The sequence below is a fragment of the Amaranthus tricolor genome, chromosome 1 (assembly GCF_026212465.1).
Source record: "Amaranthus tricolor cultivar Red isolate AtriRed21 chromosome 1, ASM2621246v1, whole genome shotgun sequence".
Lineage (NCBI taxonomy): Eukaryota > Viridiplantae > Streptophyta > Magnoliopsida > Caryophyllales > Amaranthaceae > Amaranthus > Amaranthus tricolor.
The window spans coordinates 39,357,927-39,385,525 of NC_080047.1; the positions used below are offsets into that span (position 1 = coordinate 39,357,927).

Sequence of the window (27,599 nt, forward strand, 5' to 3'; positions counted from 1 at the left end):
TTTAGTAAATTATTTCTTTTTTTTTTTTTAATTTTAACACACTACTTTTGAAACATAAAAGACCAATATCAAAGTTTTTTAATACCAATTTCAATGGTTGAGTCATCCTACTTTGAAGTTAGAATGAGAAATTTTAAAATTTTAAATTATTTTTTTAAGTCTTAAAATTAGTTTTTTAAATCTTAAAATTGGTATTAAATTTTGTCGACCCTATAAGACACTTCTCACAAGTGAGACGGTCTCACCCAAGATTTTGTGATTGAATTGTGGTAATAGAATTGATTCGTAGCGTAAATTTGTGAAATGTACCACGCCAGTTTCACGGTATTGAAAAGTTGTTTATAAAAAAATTATTTACAGTTTTTCATACTGTTTAATACAACAGCTCCAAAAGATTATTAAAGTAGAATAAACATAATTATTAAAGTTATCAAAAGATTTTTCAATCAAAATTACACTAAGTGTTTATTATCGTTTCCATTATTTGATAATGACCATTAAACGTCATAAAAACATTACCTTGTTGAGGAAGATATTCCAAATCATCAAAGTGATTCACTTGACATTAGTCGGAGAAAATTAATTAGGGAGTATACTAAATTAGGATTATTGTATAAACTAAAAACAACATCAAGTATCTCATGCACCTTTTCCAAAAATTAATCAATAATTTTTTTTAGTTAATTATTTAATAACTAAACATCAAGTAATTAAGCTCTAATTTTCACATAAACAATAAATTGAGCTAAGGATATAAAAGGGACACAAACATTAAATAAAGTTTAACAATTAATGTTAGAATTAAGGGTTCATCCCTCTTAATTCTTTGATTTTAATTTATACAACTTAAATTTCGGTACTTGCCTTGGAGTTAGCCAACTAATTCCTCCATATGCGACCATAATATACTTCACTAATCACTACCAACATCACTCAATATTTACAAAAAATAGTAAAAAATTAGAATAATTTTTTACTTTTTGTTTATTTTTATTTTACGTATAAAAATTCAGAGCCAAAAAGAAAATAACTAAACTAAATCAAAAGTAACTTTCAAATAAAAAAAAGTTAAATCAAAAATAATCTACGTAAAATAATATTTAAAACCTCTTAATTTATGGAGTTTTGTACAGTTAAACATTCTAAACATACTCAAAAGTCAAAATCACCTTAGACATTTATAGTATCCTCATGAGAAGTAATTTCTAAGCAAAATGAAACTAAATTAAGCAACATTTTAATTAATAGCATAGAATTATGTAATATGTTCTAGTTCATCTAGGAAGATTTTAGTGTAGACGACCAACAAATTCAAGAGAGATTATTATAATTTATGTGTTCTTTCTTAATTCTTAGAGTGCCTTATAATCCAACTCCATGTCCAACAAGTTTCAAAGAGAAAAGTTAGGGATGGAATCTCATTAATGCTATGCATACCTCTATGTCTAATGTGAAACACTAAAAGCATCTTATATGCTTATTAGGTAACACATATATTTTGTAGATTAGAAATTAAAACTAAGGCTGTCAAACAGATTAAGTCAGGTCAAATTCATGTTCGTATTTAGGTCATAAATAAATCAGATCAACCTAATTTCGACCAACTGAACTTGTTTGAAGTTTTTATTTTCATTTTAGAGTCTTTAACATTGAATACATATAATTCTTTAAGCGTCAAGTTCGGATTCAAGCCCACACCCGTTGGGTCTAGAAAAATTGAACCATACCTTAAAATTGAGATCAGATCTGTGGTGGGTCAAACAAAATCTTAGAACCATAATTATCCTCAATTCTCTCCCTAAAATTTATTTAATTATGATTATATTTATTTGGTTTAAATTTATGAAAAGGGTCATAAGTCATAACCTTTTGGCTAAACAAAGAGAACATTTAAATAAAAGTTGAAAAACCTTTTGAACTCTAATTTGAAGAGAAAAATAAAAGTAGGATTTGGTGGAGCCATAAGCAATGATAATCAAATGATTAAAATGAATCAAAGAATGATTAAGAGCACCTTCTAATGGGCAGGTGCTACAAAATCATGCAACTCAACAACAAGGGTATAATGTAGTTTTGTATTTAAGATACTTATTATTATTTCCATGCAACAATAATACATCTAAAATATATATTATTCATTATTTGAATAAAAGCAAAGAATTTTCATATAATTAATATATTGAAGTAATAATAAAATCTTAAAAGAATATTTTTTCTATTATTATAATTAAAATAAAATTCTATGAGGTCTTGTATGACAAGCCATATCACATGCTAAATCATATTCCTTATGAGAGTAAGACCACCTTCCCTTATTTAAAGCTCTCATCCCCTCCCATCCTCCCTACACTTTCTCATTTCTTCTAACAAAAAAACCATATTCTCCTTCTTTTCACTCTTTTTCTCTTCTATTAAACTTCTCTATCTTTTCGAATTAAGACTCTGACGTTATTGTTATCAGTCAGAAAAACCTTACATTAACACCTTAAATATATATACTTAATTTACGTTTCCATCATGGATAAGGTGTTTAATAGTGCTGCATTCATAGCAAAAACAACCTCAGCCAACCACGACGAGTTTTTGGCAAGGCGTTGTGTATGGGTGAACGGGCCAGTGATAGTCGGAGCAGGCCCATCGGGCCTAGCTGTGGCTGCAGGGCTAAAAGAACAGGGTGTGCCTTACATTGTGCTGGAACGAGCCAATTGCATCGCCTCCCTATGGCAATCGCGAACATATGACCGCCTTAAACTACACCTTCCTAAGCAATTCTGTCAACTTCCAAAATTCCCATTTCCTGATGAGTATCCTGAGTACCCTTCTAAAGATCAGTTCATAAACTACCTTGAATCTTATGCTAAACACTTTGATATTCAACCACAGTTCAATGAATCAGTGCAATCTGCTGAGTATGATGAAACTTGTGGTCTTTGGAGGATTCGAACTGCCTTAGGGAACGATCAATCAACCAATAAGCGCGAGGTTGAGTACATTTGCCGGTGGATTGTTGTTGCTACAGGGGAGAATGCTGAGAAAGTTGTGCCTAAGTTTTTTGGATTCCATGAATTTGGTGGTGATATTATTCATGCTTGTGAGTATAAATCCGGTGAAAAATATCGCGGTAAGAAAGTTTTGGTTGTTGGGTGCGGGAATTCAGGCATGGAAGTCTCCCTTGATCTTTGCAACTACGATGCTACACCCTTCCTTTGTGTTCGTAGCTCGGTAAGTCAACATGCACGATAATTTTTAGGCTTTGACGTTTAGTCTTAGGCGCCCTGTGCAGTTGAGCACCTTGCTCGTTGTGCAGTCGAACACTTTGCTCTCTGACGCTCAATCTTAGGGTCCCTATGCAGTCGAGCACATTGCTCTCTGACGTTTAATCTTAAGGGTCCTGTGCAATCAAGCGCCTTGCTTGCTGTGCAGTTGAGCACTTTGCTCTCTGACGTTTAATCTTAAGGGCCCTATGCAGTCGAGCACCTTACTCTCTGTGCAGTCGAGCACCATGCTCTCTATGCAGTTGAGCATTTTACTCTTTGACGTTTAATCATAGGGGCCCTATGCAGTCGAGCACCTTGCTCTCTGACATTCAATCTTAGGGGCGCTGTCCAGTCGAGCACCTTGCTCTCTGTGCAATTGAGCACCTGGCTCACGCGCAGAGCACTCTGAAAACAGAGAAAACTAAACTGTGAAATCTTTGACAGGTTCATATTCTGCCAAAAGAAATGCTGGGAAAATCAACATTCGAGCTGGCAACTACACTACTAAGATGGTTTAAGCTACCAACAGTAGACAAAATACTGTTGTTTCTTGCAAGCATATTGCTAGGAAACACAGAGAAATATGGTATGAAAAGACCAGAAGTAGGTCCATTGGAATTAAAGAGTACAGAGGGGAAAACCCCAGTGTTGGACTTAGGAACATTTGGAAAAATCAAATCTGGAAAGATTAAGGTTGTTCCTGGTATCAAGAGATTTTCTAGGGGTAAAGTCGCCTTCGTTGATGGTCAGATACTTGAGATCGATTCAGTTGTTCTCGCTACCGGATACAAAAGCAATGTTCCTTCATGGCTTAAGGTACGGATTATTAATCTTTCAACCATTAGATCAAACCATGATTCTCGGTTTTTGTTATAACTTAAGAGTGATTAATTTTTTCTTGTCTGGTATTTGTTTGACAAGTTTAAGGAAACTGAGATTTTATAAGATTTTGTCTCCTTACTTATCTTTATTAGGACCTTAACCTTACTAAATATTGTCCTATCTCTTTCTCTAAACAAACACAAGATCATTTTGCTATTTCTTGTGTCTTTTTTTTATAACATCTTTTGTCCATGGGAGCCCCAAATCACATTAGCTTGTACTAGGCTTTAATGCTTTTCCGATTAAACTGGTTGACATCTACAAATATGTAATCTTTTCGATAAAACTGGTTCTGGGTATGTCTAAGGTGTCCAATCATACAAAACCCCTCAGCAACCAGAGGCCTATAACATATTTTGGGCCTCAACCGTAAACTTAAGTTTTTGGTTGAGTTGGTTTCTTAAAATGGTATCAGAAACCAGCGTGAAAAGAGGTTAAAGGTTCGAATCTCAACCACTCCTCACTTAAAGTGAAATATTCAACGCCAAGTATAAAGAGGGTCTGTGTTGCATCCACACATCTAACTAGAAAGTGCTAGTGTGAGCAGGCGTATTAGAGTATATAACATATTATGAGGCCTCAATCATCAGCTTAAGCTTTTAGTTACATTGGTAGTTGGTTCCTTAACATAATTACTATATCACCACCTTGATGTGTGTGTATTAGTTGTTTCTCCATATAGTAGATCTGAGTTAGCTAAAAGAAAGAGAAACTTAAAAAATGACTGCCAGTTTGGATCTTAGAATCAAAGGAATAAATTTTTTTATGTGATTAGTCAAACATTATAAAATTCACCTTAACTATGTAGTTTAAGCATCCTCAACATAGGATGTTGGAGTCTTGTCTGGTTTGACTTTTATAGAAGTTATTAATTTGATTCTTTTTTTAAAAATTTGTCAACTGATTTTTTTTTTTTTTTTTTTTTTGTAGGAAAGTGATTTCTTTTCCAAAAATGGGTTCCCAAAAGCTCCATTTCCTAATGGTTGGAAAGGAAATGCTGGATTATATGCAGCTGGGTTCACAAGAAGAGGGCTATCTGGTGCATCGGAAGATGCCATCAGAGTAGCCGAAGACATTGGAAAGATTTGGAAGGAAGAAACAAAGCAAAGAAGGCGTCCTGCGGCTTGTCATAGGAGGTGCATTTCACAGTTCTAAGGAACACATGAAAAACTCTTAAATTTGTCGAAATATCTACATTTTTTAGTTCGATTTGACGGGTTTTTGTCGAATTTTAGGCAGTTGCATAGAAATTTTCTTATTAGGTGCATAAAGTTTACATGGTAGCCCTCTCCCTAAAAAGATTAGTGTCCCTTGGGTTGAAAAAAATTGATTATTGGGACACCTTTTTTATAGAGGAAGATGAGGCTTTTGTATAGAGAAAAACGAGGCGTTTGGTCAATCAGAAACAACATTACAAAGTGTGAGGTTACGTAAATCTGATTCATTTAAATCCTGTCTAAGCGGAGTTTGTTAGTGTCATTAGAAGCGGAGTTTGTTAGTGTCATTAGAGTAATGAAATGTTGTTGTGTAGTGTGTGAATGTGAAAGATCTTGGTGTAACAATCAAAAAGTAATCTAATCAAAGGAATTTTTTTGACTTAAAACTAATTAAGTCTTGTGTTGCCTTCCTACATATTTGGAAAACTTTGTTTTATCAAGAACATGGGTATCTGAGTGTATTATACTGTGCCCCAACAGAACTGATCTGTAATGCTTCAACTTGTTGACAAACCCAAATTCAATCTATAACTGATAGCATAATAATATAAATGAAATTAACATTGCTAATTCACAAACTCGAATACACATCCATAGTGTAAAAATGCGATAACACTCATAATCATGGTAACAGAATGGAATGGTGATGCGGTAACAGAAGTGATTTGGTTATCATAACGCCTAAATATCGGTCGAATCATAAGATATCCCCTGATACGCCCAAAATGAGATCTTTTCACCTTTATAATACGGAAAGATCAGTTCATTTGTTTTGAAAACCTTTACAACACGGCTGATGCGATGTGGCTTTGTTTTACACTATGACCATTACATCTAAATAGATATAATCCAAAGCAAATCAGTTTCAATGATCGTCCACATAAATTCTTAGTTTTTTAATTCATGATAATGTGATTTGAGTATTTGACTAGGTTTGACCGAGTTGGTTATCTTAAAGCTACCGCTCACACTCCTTCTGGGCCATGGGACCCACAATAAGCAACAAGCACATTATTGATTTAAATTCTATACCCTTTTAAAAAGAAAGTAACAGGCTAAAACCAGTCCAGTTGAACACCAGAAGGTTGAATATTCAAGAACACAGTATCATCAACTTGGTACTGAATGATACTGATGATGGAGTAGACCTCGAAAAACGGGTCCTAAAAAGGCCCATTAAGTACAGTAGGCTCCATTGTTGTTGAATATTAGAGAAGGAATGTGAGTTCAAGATGATCCCTGAAGTGAAGGTAGAAAAAAACACTTGGGTTATAATGTGTGTAGTGTTACCTTGCACATGCAACAGAGCCCACCAAATTGATCTGTGGACAGTGCAGTCTGCAGTTGCTTCATATTTCCAATGTCAGATGGCATTGTCAGTTACTGATGCACTTCTCTGTTAGCTCCCACCTGTTTTTTTTACTATGCTTGTATTTGTTTCCCCACCTTGTCTATAGTAATAGAATGTTTTCTACTTCCTAATAGTCAACCTTGACTAGGTCTGATAAAAGCTGATCCGATTTGGTAGCCCAACCCAACTTGAACCTATCGGAAATAAGTGGATTTAGATTACGACTTTTTACCTGATTAATTAGATGGATTGATCCAACCTGATATGTTTTATATATGAAATAGTTTTACGTCAAAATTTTAAACTTGAAACTAGGACAGGTCCTAAGCAAGGGTAGGAAAGCAAGGGTAGGAAGGGCTTGCGCCCAGGGCCCAAGAAAAAAGTAGATAAATTTTGCCTTCATATGCATCAAACTTGAGACCTTATGTGATTAACTTGTGCATTTAACCAACAAGCTAAAGTGTTATTAATGATAATTGTTACCTTCTTTACTAATCATTGAATTATAAATACATGATTATCAAACAAAAAACGGATAACATCGAGCTCTATGATTGACGTGTAATTTTCTTTTATATTATATATTTGTAATTATAAATATATATATATATTATAATTAGGACCCATAATTTATTTTTCGCCCCGTGCTCCTAAAAATCTCAGGGTCGGCCTTGCTTGAAACAAATTTGTATAGCCCATTTAATTACACGAGTTAATTCTGAATTAAATCAATAAGTATAACCTAATCTTAATTTATTTAATATTTTATAATTTTTCATAGTAAATATAAAATAAACAACTAATAAACGAAAATTTTAAAAATATAGTATAAAAAATTAGATTAGTCAATGTTAAAAACCCTAAAATGAAAACTAAAATCTCTAAATTGGTTATGTGGGTCGAAATCAGGACGATCTGATCTGTTACAGGTTGGGTCAGGGTTTTGATTTTTAATCCATTTAACTAAACATGTTAGGTTTGGGTCAAGGGTAGGGATGCAAACGGGGCGGGGCGGGGCGGGGATTGGAATTCTCATCCCCATCCCCATCTATTAATGCAATACCCATCCCCGCGGCGGGTATAATTTTTTTCCCCGTCCCCTCCCCGATGGATTTGTACCTAAAACCATCCCCGCCCCACCACCCATCTGGGTATCCATCCCCGTCTAATACCCATTTTTCCCGCCCCACCACCCGTCAAATCCCCGCTTAATACCCATTTGTGCCACATATTTATATTCAATCATTTGGGCCTTAAAACCCATAATACATATCCAAACTCCAAAGTCTCAAACAAACACACATCCAAAGTCTCAAATAAACCGGGGTTTCCCAAAATTTGAAAAAAAAATTGAAAATAAATTTAGGGTTTCTCAAAATTTGTACATATCTTGAGGCGGGGTGGGGATGGGGCGGGTATCACCTAAAACCCATCCCCATCCCCGTCCCCGCGGTGGGTATGAATTTTATATCCGTACCCGCCCCATGACCCATCAAACCGGGACCCATCCCCGCCCCATCCCTAGTCAAGGGGTTTATGACTTGCTTATACATGCCCAAACTCGAACCTGACTCAACCTGATCTGTTTGACAGGCCTAACCTCGACTGAGAATTCTAAGTTAATCTGGTTGAACTGCACAATCACATGATTCACTAATCTACTTGCGAATCACGTATCAAAAAAAGCAATTATGGTCAATTTTGGATTATTTTAGGATCATTTTTAGCAAATCGTAAATTCAAAAAGCGAACTAACTGACGAATTATGTTACACTCGGTTGAAGGTTTTCTTTTTCACGGTGATAAGTTCCACACTCACTACCTATAAATACCCTTGCCTACCCTTGAATCAAAAAAAAAAAAAAGAAAAAACTCGAGTTAAAAAATCATCACTTTGAATTTATCACAATATAAATATTATCTTCGTAATTACATAGATAAGATTATATATATTTGACGATCGAAATTCTATTTAGCCCGGAGCCACTTGACACTGTTGTTTGGGTTTGTCGCAATTAAATCATGCCAAAGTCTATAGTTATAGGAGATAGTCACTTCAATTGTACGAACCCCTTCAAACTATTAAGTGAACGCTTATTAGGTATCTAAATTATTGATAGATTATCATACATATATAACTGGAGATTTTATCGGAAAGTCCTATAAGTCACAGAGTTTTCACCACTAGTGTCCTTAGAAGCGCAACTAAAATTATGTAGGAGTACAATTTTTATTATACTATATCTGTCTCTATGAAAAAACACCATTTAATTTAAAAATCTTATATATTCAAGTTAAAGAGTGGTTTCTCTATCGACTTTTGATGGCAATATCTTTACGTAAATAATAAGTGCACATAATTTACAAGTTACGTAGAAAGATTGATTAAATTTGTACATTAATAAATATTATATAGGAAATGAATTTTTTAAAAGTACTTACCCAATTGTACACCGAAGACTCCAAACTTCATCTTAAATATATGCCCACCGAATATTACATTCTATAGTCTTAAATGAAATGAAGTATTACAAAGATATGAGATGTTTAGAATTGTACAAGTATCCCAAAATTACACTAAAATAGAAGTAAAGTTAAATATTGATTTGGTCTAAAAAAATGTAAAATATATTTTTCAAATAATATTTAATACTCAGATTTTTGTAAATTTTAAGTGTTCTTTGACAGACAAACATAATGCCGGTTAGAGAATAAGACTAGACTAAATAATACTCCATAGTTTTCTTTCTCATATAGTATTTTCTTATATCCCCATAAATTTTTTCATAATATGTAAAAAATCTCACAAAAAATAAAATAAAAAGAACAAGATTAATATAATAAAACGAACAATATTTTTATGATTAGATTCGAAACATGATTGAAGGTGCCTAAATATATTACTACTCCGTCTCTTTGAATTTTTTTTTTTCTATTATATAAGAAATTTTTTTTAATCAAATATAGGAAAGTGTAAAGAATAGAGGGAGTAATTCCACACTAGAAATGTCACCAATGATTTGAGTATGGACTTAATACAATGTTTTACGAGCAAAGCTCACAGTATAATTGAGTCAAAGAGACCAAGGGAAGCTTCTCTAGATTCTAAGAAAGGTGTAATTACATCAGCCACTCACAATCTTTCACCGACGTCACTCCTCATCCACAATTCTTCACTTCTCAATACTAGTATTGTCTAGGCCGTACATTCACTTCTATATGTGTGTTGAATCAATTCGGTTATAAAATAGTTGATGATTTAGGATATGTTATATATTTTAACACAAATTTTTCTGATATTTATCGCTAAATAATCCACTTTAAATGAAGGGTGATTGAGATTTGAGCTTGTAACCTCTTGTTATGTCGGCTTCTAATACCATGTCAAGAAATCAATTCAATCAAAAGCTTAAGCTGATGGTTGAGATTTTAGAATATGTTATATACGCTAACATATATGTTACACAATTCAATATTAATATGGCTTTTAATCAAATGATTATGGATATGACCTAAGCAGGTTTGCACCTAAAATTTTAATCGAAATAAAAAATGTGATTCAACTCGATCTGAACCTTAATATAAAATAATGATTCAACTCGATTTGAAACATCATATCCAAAATTTGACAAAAAAAAGCTGCTCATTGTTGTGTACTTCTAGAAGTAGTAGTATATATTATTATTGGATGAGTTTCCCAATAATCCAATCCAAATGGGAATGAATAGAGAAAAGAAAACAAAGAAGGAAAAAAGGGGCAATGTAGAAATAAAGGAAACCCACATGAGGCCCATACTTTGTTTCACTTAAATCATGTCTCCCTTGTCGATGGTTTAACCACGACATATTTATAACAATTGTCACTCGATCCCAATTAAATGCCCAAATCTATTCAACTTCTATCATTGTTATTTGTCCGTTTGATTATTGGTGCTAAATAGTCGTAATAAGAATATCCGTTTGGTTATTAGTGCTAAACAACGATAATAAGAATGACTTATAGTGTGAATTTTCATGATATATACCGTGTTATTCCCATGGTAATGAAACTTTGACCATTAAAAAGTTTTTTTTCACAAATTTTCATAAATAGCTAATACTATAAATTCAAATGATAAAACATTAGAATGAATTTTATAAAAAAAAAAATAGGATTGTTTAAAAGAGAACAAACATGACCATTTATACTAAATTTTCACTAACTTTTCATTACAATTCCGTCATTTAATATCAACTACCAATGCAATACTTTGTACTGTCTACTCAGTTTCAGATGCAGCCTACAGGTTATGAGATTATACGAGGGACTTGCATTTACTTGGTTCCTACTTCCTACTTAAAGCTAGCAAAAGAAACACAAGACATGTTGTCTTATTACCATTAAGGTGTCCATTGTTTCTATAAATCTCCAAGTACTTCCTCAGTTTTCATATATTCTCAAATCTCTGTTTTCATAAAAGTAAATTTTATAAATTATAGTATCAAACTTTGATTATGATTTCTCATTAATATATATCAATAAATATGTATATGTGGAATTTTGATAAATTTATCTCAATGTTTATATTCAATATATCAACCTTTTAGAATTTTTAAAAATTTGACTTTTAAATTTACATTAGAAATAACTAAAAAAAATAAATGGAAAAACAAATGAAAATAAAAGTACTTTTATATACTTTTCAACTTCGTTTTATCTTAAATACCTATATAAATTTCATACCAAGTGCTACATTTTATTGTCCAATCCCAAAAACCCCTACTCCCCCATAAAAAAACTAGTGGTCTTTTATCTTACCCTTCTCGGAGCTCAATTTTAGTAGAAGTATAATGGAGACTGGGAAGTTATAAGTAATATATCAAACATAAACCATTAATATTTTGACAAATATGAGGATATAGCAAATGTGCATAAGAAGAACCTTATATAGAGAATAAGACTTAAAATCTACATCTCCAAGTACTGTCTAATGTAATTATTTACACATCTAACTAAAGGCCTCATGAATTTTTTATTTCTTATTTTGTTTTTTTCTTGGACACATGGTAGTTTCAGGGGTCTTATGCGGAATATTAAATTGCTGATTTTATAGGCTGAGGGAAGAAACAAGAATTGAATTCAATTTCATTATGAAGAAAATAATATTTTTCAACTGAGAAGATACTAAATTCTTGAGACTGCATGATTTCTATTGGGATCTCCCAAAACCAAAGGTAAAATTTTTAAGCTAAGAGATTTCACCAAAATTCTTTAACATATGGGTCTTAATTCGAAAATTTGAATCATTTAAGCAAAAAAATATAAAAAAATTTGAAAATAGATATGAGATAAACTTATTTCCCAGAATAACTATAAATTTTTCAGGGCTGAGGTTTGAGATGGTAAGGTGTTACTAACAACGAACAAAAAAGCATAGTAAAAAAATATTAAGTTTTTTGTTCGCTGTTAGTAATAGCAAATAGATGTTTTAACTGGTCAAATAGGATCTAACCTTTGTTCGCTGTTAGTAATAACAAACAAAGGTTTGACTTTATTTGACCAGATTTTCTTTGTTGCCTGTTACTACAAAGACATGGTCAAAAAAATTAATGTCTTTGACTCTTTGTTCTCTCTTAGTTACAACGAACATAGAACTTGACTTTTTTTTACCAGCGTTCCTTATTCACTGTTAGTAACGACAAACAACCCCAAACCTCATCTCTAAAAAAGTCGTACTTATTTTGGGCAATAAGTTTATCCCATGCCTATTTTAAGAATTTTTTATACTTTTTTCTTAAATGATTCAAATTTTCTCTTAATTCCCTCACTAGTCATGGGGAGGGGAGGTAAATGCTTGAATCACACATTAATGAATTGGACATCAATGGGGGATTTATAGAATTTGTAAAATCAAATAAACATGTTTTTTAAGAAAAAAAATAAGCTTTTGAAGAAATTAATTTCTAAAATAAGTCTCTTTGTATGAGTCTATAGTCTTAACACTTGTTCACAGTTAGTTTTATTGAACAAGACAAAAGCTAGTCTTAAAAAGTAAATTCAAATATATATTCGTTGTTAGTAACAGTAAAATATAGAAGATCTTGGTAATTAAAAATAAAGTCAATTCCTAATAGTGGTCAAAAATGTATAAAAGATTTACCGTCACTTACAGCAAACTACTCCCTTTTATTTTTTTTCCTTTTTGAGAAAAATGTATAACAATGTTCATCCAATGTTCAAAACATTCATCGAGAAAAAAGTATGGTTGATGGCTTACATTTTCATTCACCGTCATCATCGTTCATCATGGTTGATGGCTTACATTTATTACTTCATCATCATCATTCATCATCAACATCATCTCCACATCATTTTCGTCATCACCATCATCTCCACAATATGCTTCAAGATGATAACAATGAAGTATGCTTGATGATTAAGAATGACGCATGAAGTTGCACCATTTTCATCATCACCATCATCTCCTCGTTCATCATCGTCATTCATCAGGTGCACCAGCCACCATCATCTTCTTCATCATTAAACAAAATTTTCATGATCAATTTCAAGAAACCACAAAACACCATTTTTATCTTTTTTAATAATCATGTGTATTTTTTCCGTCCATCATCTTGTTTGAGCATCTTCATCATAATGATGAATATGAATATGATCATCTTGAAAATAACATCGAGCATCTTCATCATATTCATCATGTTTGAGCATCTTCATCATATTCGTCATTTTTATGATCATAGTCACCATTTTCATGAACATGGTGATTAAAGAAGATGATCATGTTTATTAAAGAATATGATCAAATTCATCATATGAATATGAGATAAATATGATGAATATGATCATATTCTTTTAGGCCCAAGTAGTATAACATGGTTGAACGATGATGAACAAATATGATCATATTCTTTAATAATCCATATGATGAATATGATCTTCTTCAATCATCATGATGAACAATGTGGGATTTACATACGATAAGGGACTCGACTCTACTTACGCTAGCTTTTGAGGAGTGCACTCGAGTCTCCAATTGTTCAGGATCAATAAAAAGCATTCAGATCACGAAAAGAATCAACCCCTAGCTAGTGTGAACTGAATAAGCTCTTTTTGAACTTTATGTTCCTCTGCCCGAAATCGACAAGCAATTTTCACCACATAAATCAAATCGTTCGCGCAGATGAGATCCCCAAACAACGAAAGGATTTTGTCACAATTGTTTTCACTAAGATACAGAAAAAACACAGGTATATATTGGGTATGGACGCTAATTTGGACATATAACAAGTGAAAAAGAAAGGGATATGACGATGATTCAAAAAGTCTAAGTTATATTTTTATGTACAAGCAAATCTAAACCCAAGAACATTACATAACTTCTTAACAATGGGTCAAGATGGAAAAGGTGATTTATGTTGGTTGAAACGGCTTCACAGAAACATGTACATACATGGTGGCATATACGGAAGTATCATTAAATGGACATGAATGCAAAGCCTTTAGTGTTTAGACGTATATAATTATCTGCATCGTAAATATTACCCTTTTCTTGTGTTGGAAAGCATCTTGTCAATTTCGCCGGTCTTATTGTACATCTCGACCAGTTTTCTTGCATATGACGGTAGATGCATATTGGCCCTGGAGTAATTGAGGAATTTAGAATCAATTGTGCGGTGATTCTTTTTAAGATGATTGAACTAGCCAGTGAAAGGACTCACCTTTCCTCCCCCCACGCACGATTTACATGAAGGTAGTTCCTAATGGTATGATAATCTAGCGAATAACGTGCAAACTCCAAACCCTTTGGTCCAACCTGATATAAATGAAAAATGAGCCATCACTAACATCTAATAGCTCATAAAAAGTCCACAACAATGATACTTACAAAATTTAGGATAGCTGCGATTATATTTCCGATAAACTTAGGTGCAGGCTGAGAAGGCCCTCTACCTGCAAAATTTGGAATGGTCATGATTGTGGTTGCTATCAACTTAATAAATTATTTTACATACCTAATTTGGCAGCATCATCTGCTTTAACAGTCTCCATGACAAATGGACGCCTGTTACCCTGGCAATAAAAATAAGTAAAAAAATGTCAGCAAAAACAGTTATGCCAAAGCCTTAATCTCGTATTCTTAACAATATGGGCCCGACAACAGAATAAGCAAACAATGTGAGCCTTCAATTTTTCCAAAAGAATAATATTCGCATATAGCTTGAAAATAGTTTAGAACGTACACTGCTTATAGTAGGTGTGATTTCTATAAGGTTCTTAATGAGACTCAGCATCTCTCTACCACGTTCGTTCCTGTAATAATGCAAACATTTAGAATAAGCTCCAGTATTTGTTGCTGTATACTAAGCAAATGAAATACCACTCATTAGACAGCAGTTACAGAAGCGAACATATGTGCCGTTTGCAAATTAAACTAAAAATGTCCTCCGTGAAGACTGAAGAGGGAAGGGGAGTACCGTGGCAGAGTTAAAACTTCTAATATGGTTCAATCAGCATGTAATAATCTGACCCATAAATTATATTACTAGAACCCCAAACTAACCAACCCTTTTGAGAGGTGACTAACTTCATTTAGAATACTTGAACACATATAATAATAGGGAGTTGAGCAACTATTATCTTATAGAATTTGGATGAGAGTCGATTCAACCATTATACATTTTAAGAATTCAAAAATTGATGATCAAGAAAAGAGACAAACTATTATCATAAAGAGTGCACACAGTCACACACTGCACACCATAGTGATATTATATAATGTTGATTGATTCAGGGGATAGATAAGTAGATGGCTAAGAAAGTAAATTACAAAAGAAAAATTTTACAAGAATAATCTTACATACAGCGTCTTCTCATAATAATCCCAATTATGGATATATTTAAAATAATAAAAACCATATAAGTTATCTTCTTAGAATAATCTTAAGTCACGGGAACATGTTCAACTTCAAACAATGAACTTTGTAAATGTTTTTCCTATTTTCCCTTTCATTTTTCTGTCTTCTGCTGCTTATATAGATAACACTTGATACAATTTTTGATTTACTCGATTGGACTTTTCAAGTCACTCAAATTATTATGAGAAAACAAATTATTATGAGAAGACAACAATGGCAGGAATATTAGAGAAATTTTCATAGTTAAGCTTATTTTCTATACAATTATAGCGAAGGCATAACCAGAGCTGGTAGTATTTGTGATCATTGGAATACATGCATAGCAGGTCTATACCCCGACATGAGACAGATTGGGTTAAATTAAATGCATAGTGAGTCTCTACTCCAACATGAGGTAAGCGGGTTCACTTTAAACCTAATAGTTTATTTGTAAGGGAGAGGACATCAAAGCAATGAAAATCAAAACTATGTAACCTTCTGAATAAGGGACTTCACTCACCTAACAGTGACATACTGCGGATGTTGTGTCATGCTGATGCCTGAATACTTTGGAACCCCCATGTACCCAACTACCAGATCCTGCATCACAGTTGAAACTTCCAATCATCACCTTAATTTATGTGCTTGACAGCATGTCAGCATCTACTATAGTAAGTCAAAGACTAATCAGCTTGATCAACGAAAAGAAGTACTCTCTTGATCTCAAAGGTTAAGACTAGACAATAAAGCAAAACAAGCAAAGTGAGCATGGGAAAGAAAAAGGTTATGGAGAGAGAAAAGAGATGATGATATAGAAAAGAGACGACAACATTACATCGCCCCAATGTCATTAAGTTGCTCACACGTGGGGTTTGAGGGTGTCCGATGTACACAACCTTACCCTTGTTAGTGATAACACTAACAAAGAGGTTTTTGATTGACCATGGTATCACGTGCAACTTCACGTAAATTAGAAGTGCACATTATTATAAGGGTCATATTGGAATAACCATGATTTTATGGGTCATTTTGGGATAACTTTCATAGGAGTGTGAAAAACATCAAGGGTTGGAGAGTTAAGTAAAAGAAAAAGGGAAACAAGTATCACACTTATTTCCCAGAAACTCATACGATCGTAAGTCCTACTGGACACATTTGAGACAAGTAGGTACTCACCGCTAATGCATTTGTGTAGTCAAAACAACTGCAAGAAAAATATTGATCTGTCAGAATGAATAGTCAAGCAACTGAAATCCTACTTTCTTCAACAATAAAAGATTCAAGCAAAGCTAGTGAGCAAACCTTTCTTCAAACGCTTAAAACTCGAGAATTGTAACGAAGCACATCTCAGTATAGCTTCACAAGAAACTAGAAAGTACGATAAACCAAAGACTAACAAGACACACAATAAAACAGTAGTAGTGTGACAATGTATACTTCAGTATTGCTTGACAAGTTAGTATGAGCAACAAACAATTCCCAAAATATGCAGAATCAGAAAGAGAGTTCAAGAATTGAGTCAACTACCTATCTCCTGGTATCCCATTAACAGATGTTTGTGTGATTCACCATTTGTCAAGACATATCAGTACCTACTAGGCTCTTATTACAGTATCCTCTTGCAGAAAAATTATTCCATGATGACATTGTATACCTATAACCTAATTACAAAGTCTAACACCCATCTTATGCAATGCTCAAAATCAGAAATGATTGATCCACTTAGAAAGATTTTCAACATGGATGACTTACACTGAAGTTTATCTAACAAAGCCCAATTACTAGTACTTTATAATTTAACGAGAGTTGGGCCCGCGGGTTGCGGGTCGAGTCACATTCAGTTAGACCCATATCAGGTCAGGTCATTTCGAGCCGGGTCAATTTCGGATTAGGTCTTGGCCGTCTTGCCGAATTAAGTAGGGTTTGAGTCGACCCAACAGGTCAAGATTTCAAAATAATAGCTATTCATTATTAATGTTTTCTCCAAAAATACATATAGTAATATTTTTTTATTTTTAAAGAAAATATTTTAAAGACCAATATACCTATTTAAGGCCATAATAAAGAAATATTGACTCAAAATATAAAAATTTGAGTAGAAATATAGTTAATCTAACTAAAAATAATGAAGTGGAACTGAAAATCATGACATGTACTTGAAAACGATAGATGTGAAATTGAAAACGAGTCAAAACAGTCGGGTTCGGATTTTGGTCGAGTTTTACCCACTATTTCCGATATTTTTGATTCAGATCATTTTTCAGATTAGGGGTCAAAAATTTTCGAGTTATAACCCACTAATTTATGGTCGAGTTTCTGGTCGATTTTGGTTGGACCAAATTTTGACTAGTCTAAATTTAACTAATTTACAAAGTCTATTTCATATATTATGTTAAGACAGGTTGTAAATGTACAACACCCTTCACTCATATAACTACTTAGAGAGTGACGATTATTGTCTGGTACATTCCACTTTTTCCTTTTTGGCCCCCTTTATAATACTTTTCTCTCCCAAATCTTGGTCTTCAAATACTATACATATTTGGAATTCCTCATGTCAAGAGACCAACTCAGCCAAAAGAAAACTTAAGCTGATGGTTAAAGTCATAAGATATGTTATATACTCTATCACCTCAACCCCACCCAAGGTAAAGTAATTTTTTTTACTAATCAAAATTCAGGTACTCGAAAACTTGATTGAGTTGGTCACTTATTGCTCATTGATAGTTCCTCATTTATTTCCAATAAGGACAATCTGAATAATTAAAACTTCAAAACTTCTTCACCACGAGACAAATATGCACGTTTGGTAAATTCTAAGATGTGAAAAAGGAAAAATAGAGAATATCAGAAGAAGGCAGGAGAAGGCAAAACAAGGGTAGTACTGGCTAGGGTCTACAGGGAACCACCACTACCGTGGCCTCTCACTAACAGTAAGGTCCATTCATTTCAATTTTGTGTTTGCAAAGATGATTGGGCATACCAAAAGTCTGCATTTTTCTTACAACAGAATGAAATCTGATTGCATCACCAAGCTCTAAACGAAATGTCTTAGACTATGTTTTTTTTACCTATTGAGTATATAATTATTGGATTAATTAGGGCTACCCAAATTCAATTTACAGCCAGAATAAGACCTAGTAAATTCAGATTTGTTATATAAGTTCATATAAAAATACAAGTAACTGAGTTTCGCATAAAAACAAAACGCCTTACGGTAGTGACTCTTAAAGCTTAGGCTTTTTAAAAGATAACCATTTAAGTTAATGCTTAATAAATCTTGTGCCAACTAATTTTGCACCAAATAGCAACAAGTCTTGCATTTGATTTCATCTTGCCATATGGTCAACTACATTACAAGCTAGCCATATCATCTGAAGCTACTTATTACCTATAACATGATGGTGCAATGACATCGACCAAGTCATTGGCTGGTAGACTGAAGTATGGGACCTGTTAAATTTTGATAGAAGGAATTAATAATTATAGTTGGTGCATACAAAAAATTCAATAGAAAGCTTAAGCAAGCTCATCTTACTTCTTCAATATGCCCATCTAAGTGCTTCAAATGGACCTAGCATAGTCAATAAAAGATTATAAAATTAGATCTTAATACCTCTGGTTTCACTCATCCTATCTTCTCTAAAATAACTAAACAAAGCTAGACTTCTGACTGAGAAAGTAAATGAAAATTACCAAACCTTAATGCATATAAATAAAATGATCTAAGGTCTATAGAGAAATAGATAAACATGATGTACAAAGCAAATAGTAAATACAACCTTGTAATCTTGCATGAATTCATAATGAAGAACTGTGTCTGGATCGCTGCTTGCAGCTTTTAGAAATTTGTCCAGACCTTCCCGTGTTCCATTGTCCACTGTTGACAAGAGAAGGTGAAAAAACTAGTTGTCTACCCACAAATTAAAAATTTCAGGCCATTCAATGTGAGACCTTAAGGTACAAAAAAATTAGCCAATATCTAATATGAAATTGGACAAACAACACCACATACAATGATGAAAAGCCAACCATTCATTAACCAACTCCAATTCTCCAACAATGGCTCCACGCCTCCATCTTGCATAAAGATAATAAAGCCGACATAAACTGTCTTCTTTTAATTGACGTAACAAACATCTAAAACAAGTGGCATGGTGTGATTTGGTCTTTACTTGGAGAGGAGAAAAGAGATCATCTAGTGAATTGGGAGATCGTCAAACTGCCAATTTAGCAAGTTTGGGTATGGGTGATTTGGAGAATAAAAATCTGGGTTTACTTGGTAAGTACCTTTGGAGATTCCCTTGCAAACCGGATTCTTTAGGGCATCGAGTCATACGAAGCATCTATGGATCTCCTATTTCTCGATGGGATGTGCATGCGAATCCAGATTCTTCGTTTTCCGATCCTTGGAAATCAATACTCATGTATCTCCAAAATAATTTTCCTTTTATTTTATTTGAAGTAGGAAGGGGCAATTTGAATAGAATTTGGGAAGATATTTGGATAGTAGTACAAACTTTCAAATCTCTTTCTCCCAGACTATATCAGTGATTTCTATTCTTGTTTGGAGAGAAAATCAACTGGCATGGTCTTTTACTTTCAGAATAATCCTTTAGAAAGAAACCTTCAATCTATTATTGATTTGTTATCTATTCCTCAGAATTTGCCCCCTTGGAAAATTTGGATTCTAGGTCTTGGAATCCCAATACTTGTGAATTCTCCTGTGCTTTTCTTACTCTTGCCTTGTTTCATACTCCTCCTCATTCAACCACTTTATTGCGCCTAATTTAATTTGAAAATCAAAATATCCCCGTAAGATTAGAGTTACTGTGTGGTTGATGATTTTAGTGAAGCTCAATACTATGGAGAATCTTCAAATTAGAAGATTTGACAAAGCGTTGAATTTACATCGATGTGTTATGTGCTTGGTAGATGAAGAGGATAATGTTCATCTCTTTTGCATTGCAGTTTCATGAGAGAACTATAGGGCAAACTTTTTCAGATAAGCGGAGATCATTGGGCAGCTCCGAGGAGGATTACGTATTTTCTATTATTTAATCAGGGAAACAAAAAGAAGCTCAAAATTTTGTGGAAATGTTGTTGCTATGCAATTCTTTAGTATGTTTAGTTGATGAGGAAAACACAAATTTTTAATAATCGGTAAGCTTATCTTTGGAATTCATCTGGGAGAAAACTAAATTCTTAGCGTCACTATGGGAAGAAGCAAATGGTCTTTTTGAGCATGCTACTCTAAATGATCTTGGTAGGAGCAATTGGGAAATTGTAATGTAGATTTTAGCTAAAACTTTTGGGATTTCTCATCCCTAATATGTACCTTTGACAATTTTCATTAATATAATTTTCTTTATCAAAAAAAATATCAAAAAAAGTGATTATTGTCACAATAGCAAACATTACAGGCAAATCACAAGACACAGACTTCTAGAATAAAAACCTAAATGCTGTTATAAAATCCCTCCACAACTCCACCCACCTACAAACACTTTTAAATTTAAGAGCCAAGCATAGTCTTTAATGTAACATTCAAAACATCTAACACATATGACTACCACAAGACAAGGTACAATTATTACTATCAGTCAAGGCTATGTTACTCGGACGAACGAATGCAAATTCAACTATACCTAGATGGTTATTTTATAAAAAAAAAAATAAAAAAATCCAAAGATTTAAACCATATTGAATAGTTCAAGCGTCTTTTCCATGTTTGAGTGTCTAGGATCCAACAATGCTACTTGAGGTAAAGTGAACAATTCAACAGAGAGTCAAGGAATATGACATACAAACACTAACCTCAAAGAAAACTATACATAGCCTTTGAATCACTAATACAGCCCCCTTTCGAATAAAAAAGGCCACCAAAACTGAAACAACATAGACCACTCACCGCAGTTTGTACCAAGAACATACAACTTTTCCAGATTTAAATATTTTTCCACCGATCTCAGTGCTGCAGTTAAGTTATTCTGCATATCAGTCCTACAAGTCACAACCAGGAAGAAAATAAAAACACAACTATTCAATCTTAGAGGAGAGCACACCTTGCACTTGACAGCCAACGCCGCAGAAGAGAAGCCTCCTTACACCAGCAGCCTGCCGGATGCAAGATATCACTGTTTAATTCTCCACTCTAAAAAATGTTTTTGATTTTTTATCGGATTAGTGTTGCATAAGCATGATACTATTCCTATTTTGAAGTGATTTTCACATTGTCTTCACGTATATATTAGAAAATGTACCAAGATTCCGCACTAAATATTATTAGAATATCCGATTACTTGAAGTGGTAGTCTGTTCTTAAGATAACCACCTTGAAATGGACCAAGATAGAAATTACAACCACCACTATGAAATGGAAGATGTAAGCCTAGACCAAAGTAAAAGTCTCAACTACTCTACTTATAAACTAAAGTTCAGTAAGTGTTGTCATGCTCTCCAAGACTCCTTTCCAGGTCTACAAAATTCAGTTATCTTCACCTCTAATAGGTTCCTTTAGTTCGATGGGGCCAAAGATTTATAATGCTTTGGTTTCAGATTATAAGAGACTAGATTAAAATAGCTCATTAAATCACATGCACTTCTTATTTATGTGAAGTCGCAAACATTTGCTACCAAGACTCAATCGGAAACAGCATATTTGTATTCTATAACAATGGTAAGATTGCGTACATCTGACCCCTCAAACCCCACCTAGGTGGGAGCACAAGGCATAAACAAAGCCACATCACCATATCACTACCGTATCTTCAAGGATTTTGAGTTTATAGACCGAAATATAGGCCGCATAGACTGTGAAATCTATTTTGTGACTGACTGTAACCGAATGTTATAGTTCAAATAAAAGTTGCCTATCACTTTCACTCACACTTGCACTATATAATAAGGTTTAACAAGTTGATTTAGTTCACTTCAGTTCTATTAAGTTCAATATGTTCATGTAAGTTCAGTCGTAACTAGTTATAACAGATTCAGTCTAATTCAGTAGAGTTCGCCCTAACAAGTACAAGAGAAAGAGTGTTTAGTCCTTTCCCTGGCTGAGTGACGGAGTATTTAGATCGTAAAAAAACGGAACATTTGAGAATATTTATCAACAATTGCCGGTTTCACCTTTTCGTTATAGGCATAACCGCATAGATTGTCACAAAACAAGGAAAAGAAACGAAATACTCAACAATAGCTTTTCAATCAACATTAAATTATAAGGCACCTCAACCATGGCAAGTGTATTTAGGTTTGGAGACAAAGTTGGTTTAACACCTTTCGCTGCAATGACTTCTTCAGGAGTCCTGTTAGAACATGGAAAAAGTAAATGGCAGGAAGCTTCAGCCAGAGGAAACAACGCAAATAGTGATATATATATATATATATATATATATATATATATATATATATATATATATATATATATATATATAAAGCAGAATGAATTTCCAGATAATGTCCTTTCAGAAGAAAACCTGGCTAATACAGGCTTCACACTGAACCTATCCTCTGGATCACTACAAGATAAGAAATGAGAAAAATAGATGATCAATGATAATCAAGCCTTGGCACATTACAAATGAGTATTTTGTATTCAAAAGCTAAACCTCTACCTCTGCACACAGATAACTGCTTCCACTAACCCTGCTTTAAGCATTTCAACAGCAATAGTAGTCACTATGCCAGTCCATTGAGCACCTGAGAGTTATACCATCAATCATTAGTCCATCAGGATTCTGGACACCGACCCCTTATTCCTATTTCAATCTTCGGGTAGACACTACAGTTGCCTCCTCACCCCCTCAAAAACCCACCTTACCCCCACCTCTCCACAAACACCCAAAACAAAATAAAAAAGAGACGTGACGAAAATAATTTAGAATAAATTATGTCCATATTATAATTAAGTAACACATTGTTCACATCAATCAAACAAAACAACTGTGAGAATCTGACAGCACAAAATTAACCTCTACACCGATTCCCAAGTCTCATATATCGTACTGACAAGTGAAAATAGATAAGAAAAATTATACTATAAAACAGTAAAAGTATAAAGGTAAAGCAAGATCTAAAAATTGACTCCATTTTGAGATGTATATAACAATTGGTTTGGACACAAAAATAAAGAAAATTGATCCTAAAGATGATACATTTTTTTTCGGGTGACGACAGAAATAGAGGGTCTGTTTCCAAGAGTATGTTACACATGATTCAACACAGCAAAATGACCAGCATTACATTCATTTTAAAGCGTAGGGAGTCATAACTTCCCTATTACCCATTGGTTTTTATGAATAGTGGACACAACAGAGGATATTTAGGATGCCTGCCGAAAAATAAACCATTGATGAATATAAATCTTCAATGTCCGGCCTAACCTAAGCTTGATTAGAGAAAAACAGTTACCTTCAACTGGTTTGATTTTACGCGCATACAATACATCTTCATAGACTCCTAAATATGTCTCATCAAGTGAATCCTCCTTCCTGCCTCTGCCATGGACCAGGGGTTCCAATTTCTACAAAAATGGAAGAACCGTGAATAAGCTTAGCAGAATAGAGTCTCAAATGTCAGATTATGAGATTACACTAGTGATTTCTGGGGCAAAGTGATGGGACTATGTCCGTTAATGTTTGGGGTGACATGAATAATACACAGATGTCTTCATTTGCTATAGAACTAAATTCAAAGTTAATCTATTGCAGATACAAAACTAAGAATCGGAAAGAATAGATATCTCAGAATGATAGGCAAGAATTCAATAACACGAACACAATCAGAAAATAAACATTCTCATGAATCAACTATAAAAAATCAATCAACGATCCTAAACCCATGGACACATTACACACATGGTTAAAATGTTCTATGATTACAATTAAAAAGTTGAAGTTCTTTGTTGATATGGAGTTTTAGAATAAATGAAAATTATTAAATGTTTTTCCTTTTCATTTCTTTAAAATGATATAGATAAATTTTATATTTCAAACTTTTAAAATGATTTATTATGACAATGGACTAACAAATTTAGCACATTAAGATTCTACAATTCTGCAATTTGTTCGAAGTAGGATTCCGATTTAGAAACATGTAAGCATGGAGAAATCACGATTCTTCAATCAAGTACTGTTAGGTTAGGCTGGCAAAAGTATTTGTCAAATATATTTAAAAAGAAAAGTCCTATAGTGCTTTAAAAAAAGGTCACTTCAAGATATCCAGGATATAAAGTTTGAGAGATAACTCCCATGTTTTAACACATAAATGTTCTAACAATGGTTGCAAACTCCTCAATACTTTGCTTTTTCAAAAGAGTTTCTAAGGTAGCTCATAAGTTGACTTTCCAATATCATAAAAGAACTTTCAAATTTCACTCATATCTTATCAAACACCGACTTATTCTAGACACAAAGCTTAGCCTAATACATTGTTTGTTAAGAGGAATCATGGGTTGTATGCAATCCCAGTGCTTGAGACCAACCATTTAGGTTTATGTACGCATTTCAGAGAAGAAATAATACAATAAATGAAACATTAAACGTCAATCTAGAACTACACTTCGGAATATCATGATCTTGAAATCTCATGGGAGGAAGGATGCAATGATGACAAGGGTAATATCTACCAATAAGGGAAAAAGTAAATAAGACAACAATGCCAAAGCTTAATGTCATTAGAATAGGATCAGCAGCATGAACCAATAAATCAATTACAATGATACTCCACGTAAATTCTCATTCTCCTTTCATTTGGACCCTCAAAAATACCCATAAGAAAGTTTATATTAAAGGGTATCACATTGCTTCTCAAAAAGAGAAAAATGTACAACCTTTATGTGACCAAAAAAAAGAAAACCAATTTGGCTTACAAAGGATTCACACCTGCACCAACTAATCCATATTCTATTAAAATCCACTTAAATTAAACCCCAACATCACTTCACCACACAAAGAAAATCTATATACAATCAATCAACAAAGCAAATCTTAATTTTCAACGGGACAAAATCGGAGCCATGTGTTAAATGTTAATCATAAAAAGTGTAGAGTTTGAGAATTAATGAAGAAGTAAAGAAACATACTTCAATTCTAGACATGCCATCGCCCAAGAAAGCACATGCATTCTTCACATGAGCGATGTAATAAGTATCACATAGCCCACATTGACTGCACCACCAAAAATAAAGGGCAGATATCATTACACACTTTCTTCAAGAAATCTAATAAACCCTAAGAAAATTTGCAGTGATTCTTCAAGTCTTTATTTGCATTTTTGAATCAAAAATTAAGCATTTTCATCATTAGTTTTGTCTTCAACAAAAGCAATGCAAAAATTGCTAAACTTAGGGGTGATGATTTGGGGAAAAAACCCTTTTTTAATTACTTGGTCTGATCATAGAACCAAAACTTAAAATTTGGGAAGAAAATTTTCACCACTTTGAAAACATTTTTGAACATTTTCCACAAAAAATGGAAGGAAACCAATTTTACTCCACCCTTCCATCACCAAAACCTCCATTTCACATCAAAATTATTTATCAAATCAAACAAAGAAAAACTAACTATCATTTCCATTTTCCACTTTTTTGCCAAAACAAACACCCCTCAATTTGAAAAATACACAATTGAAACACTGGGAATGAAAGCAGAGGGACCTGCAATGATCTTTAGCAGGATAGGTACCACCAGGAGGAATTGGCCGAGATTTTTCCCTCCAATCGGGTCGGAGCTTTACAGACTTCGGGTTTGAAGTTTTCGAATCATCTGTAAAAAGAAGAATTGGAGTAAAAGTAGTTGCTGCTACGAGTAGTTGCTAAGAAGAGTAAGACGGGGTGAAGAGAGTAAGAAACCTGCAGAAGAAGAAGAAGCAAAGATAGGTGATGAGATGAAGGATGAAGAGGAAGCCATTAACATGGAGGACGACATTGTTGTTGAGGTGAAGTCACCTTGCCTGTGTGGCTCTAAATTATTCACTACCTACTACCTCCTCGGCTACACAATACTCTATTTTTTTTTGAAATTTTTAAAAAGAAAAAGTTGAGAAGTTAGATTATTGAATAATTCGTGAATTAAAATCTTTAAAGTTTAAGATTATTCTGAATATATTCTTAATGTTTACTTTTTGAATTACAATTTCTAAATTATCAAAGTCTAACTTGTTCATGTCAAATTATAAAATTTTGACCAACTAAAATGATCGGAATTATATGATTTAGCTTGAATGTTATAGATTTTAATATTTTAGTGGTTGTAATTCGAAACATTAAATCTGTAATTCGCAAAGATCCTAAACTTTGAGGCTGCAATTTGCAAATTATTCTCAATTACATTTTCAAAGTTAAAGCTCATTTATAAAGTATAGTCGTAAAGTTCAATATTTACGAGTTATTGTCAATAAAAATCGAAAAGTGCAAGCCTGCAACCATTATAATCACGTCATTAAATTCTGATCATTAACATCATAAATGACCTGCTGAATAGAGTTCACAACCTTAGAGGCGTAAAATATATCAAATTATTCTTTAACATGAACCTGATTTATTTAATTAAACAAGGTAAATATTATAATCCTAATTTGATATATAGCAAGTCAAATAAACTTGTTTTGAACTCATGCATTTGCAAAACAACCAAAAATATTAAATTAAGCCAAATTTGTTTTTCAAATTTAGCATTCAAACAAGTCAAAGTACTAAACTATCAATATTTGTTCATAGTTCATAAACATAATACTTTAGCAAATGTTTACTTTAAACCAACAGTCTCAATTAAAAAGTCAAACAAAATATGAAAACAAACTAAAATTTGTGGCTGAACAAACATTTAAAAGTCAAAAAGCAAAAAAAAAAAAAAAAGAAATTAACAAATATTGCTCTTTTTTTTTCCATCTAACATTATGACATTGTTTCCCCTTTGTTTAATTTTGACTAATATTTTTATACGCTGTTGGTAACTGCGAACAAATCTGATTTTAGACTCGGATATGAAAACGCTT

General features: G+C 33.2%; 2 protein-coding genes across 7 annotated transcripts; one reads left to right on the forward strand and one right to left on the reverse strand.

Moving 5' to 3' along the window:
• The first annotated feature begins 2,355 nt into the window (after positions 1 to 2,355).
• Positions 2,356 to 5,743, forward strand: LOC130818033 (probable indole-3-pyruvate monooxygenase YUCCA5). The gene is made up of 3 exons (XM_057684060.1): positions 2,356 to 3,222; positions 3,702 to 4,073; positions 5,070 to 5,743. The coding sequence occupies exons 1-3, from the start codon at positions 2,518 to 2,520 to the stop codon at positions 5,292 to 5,294; spliced, it is 1,302 nt and encodes a 433-aa protein (XP_057540043.1). The 5' UTR covers positions 2,356 to 2,517; the 3' UTR covers positions 5,295 to 5,743.
• Positions 5,744 to 12,740: 6,997 nt separating this feature from the next.
• Positions 12,741 to 26,645, reverse strand: LOC130818040 (7-hydroxymethyl chlorophyll a reductase, chloroplastic). Of its 6 annotated transcripts, XR_009043915.1 has the most exons (21): positions 26,455 to 26,645; positions 26,260 to 26,368; positions 25,687 to 25,771; positions 24,015 to 24,126; positions 23,219 to 23,303; positions 23,081 to 23,122; positions 22,831 to 22,909; positions 21,665 to 21,716; positions 21,511 to 21,573; positions 19,382 to 19,479; positions 19,138 to 19,173; positions 18,991 to 19,052; positions 16,776 to 16,803; positions 16,120 to 16,199; positions 14,946 to 15,015; positions 14,718 to 14,775; positions 14,591 to 14,655; positions 14,424 to 14,518; positions 14,248 to 14,343; positions 13,706 to 13,930; positions 12,741 to 13,219 (listed from the first exon to the last, which is right to left on the reverse strand). XR_009043915.1 is itself a non-coding variant. In XM_057684100.1 (20 exons), exons 1-20 carry the CDS (start codon positions 26,528 to 26,530, stop codon positions 13,213 to 13,215), a joined length of 1,395 nt encoding a protein of 464 aa, XP_057540083.1. In that variant the 5' UTR covers positions 26,531 to 26,645; the 3' UTR covers positions 12,764 to 13,212. The 6 variants fall into 6 exon arrangements, 5 of the variants coding, with proteins under 5 accessions (XP_057540083.1, XP_057540077.1, XP_057540060.1 ...); XM_057684100.1 differs by lacking the exon at positions 13,706 to 13,930 and having other exon boundaries at positions 12,764 to 13,216; XM_057684094.1 differs by lacking the exon at positions 13,706 to 13,930 and having other exon boundaries at positions 12,764 to 13,219.
• Positions 26,646 to 27,599: the final 954 nt, after the last annotated feature.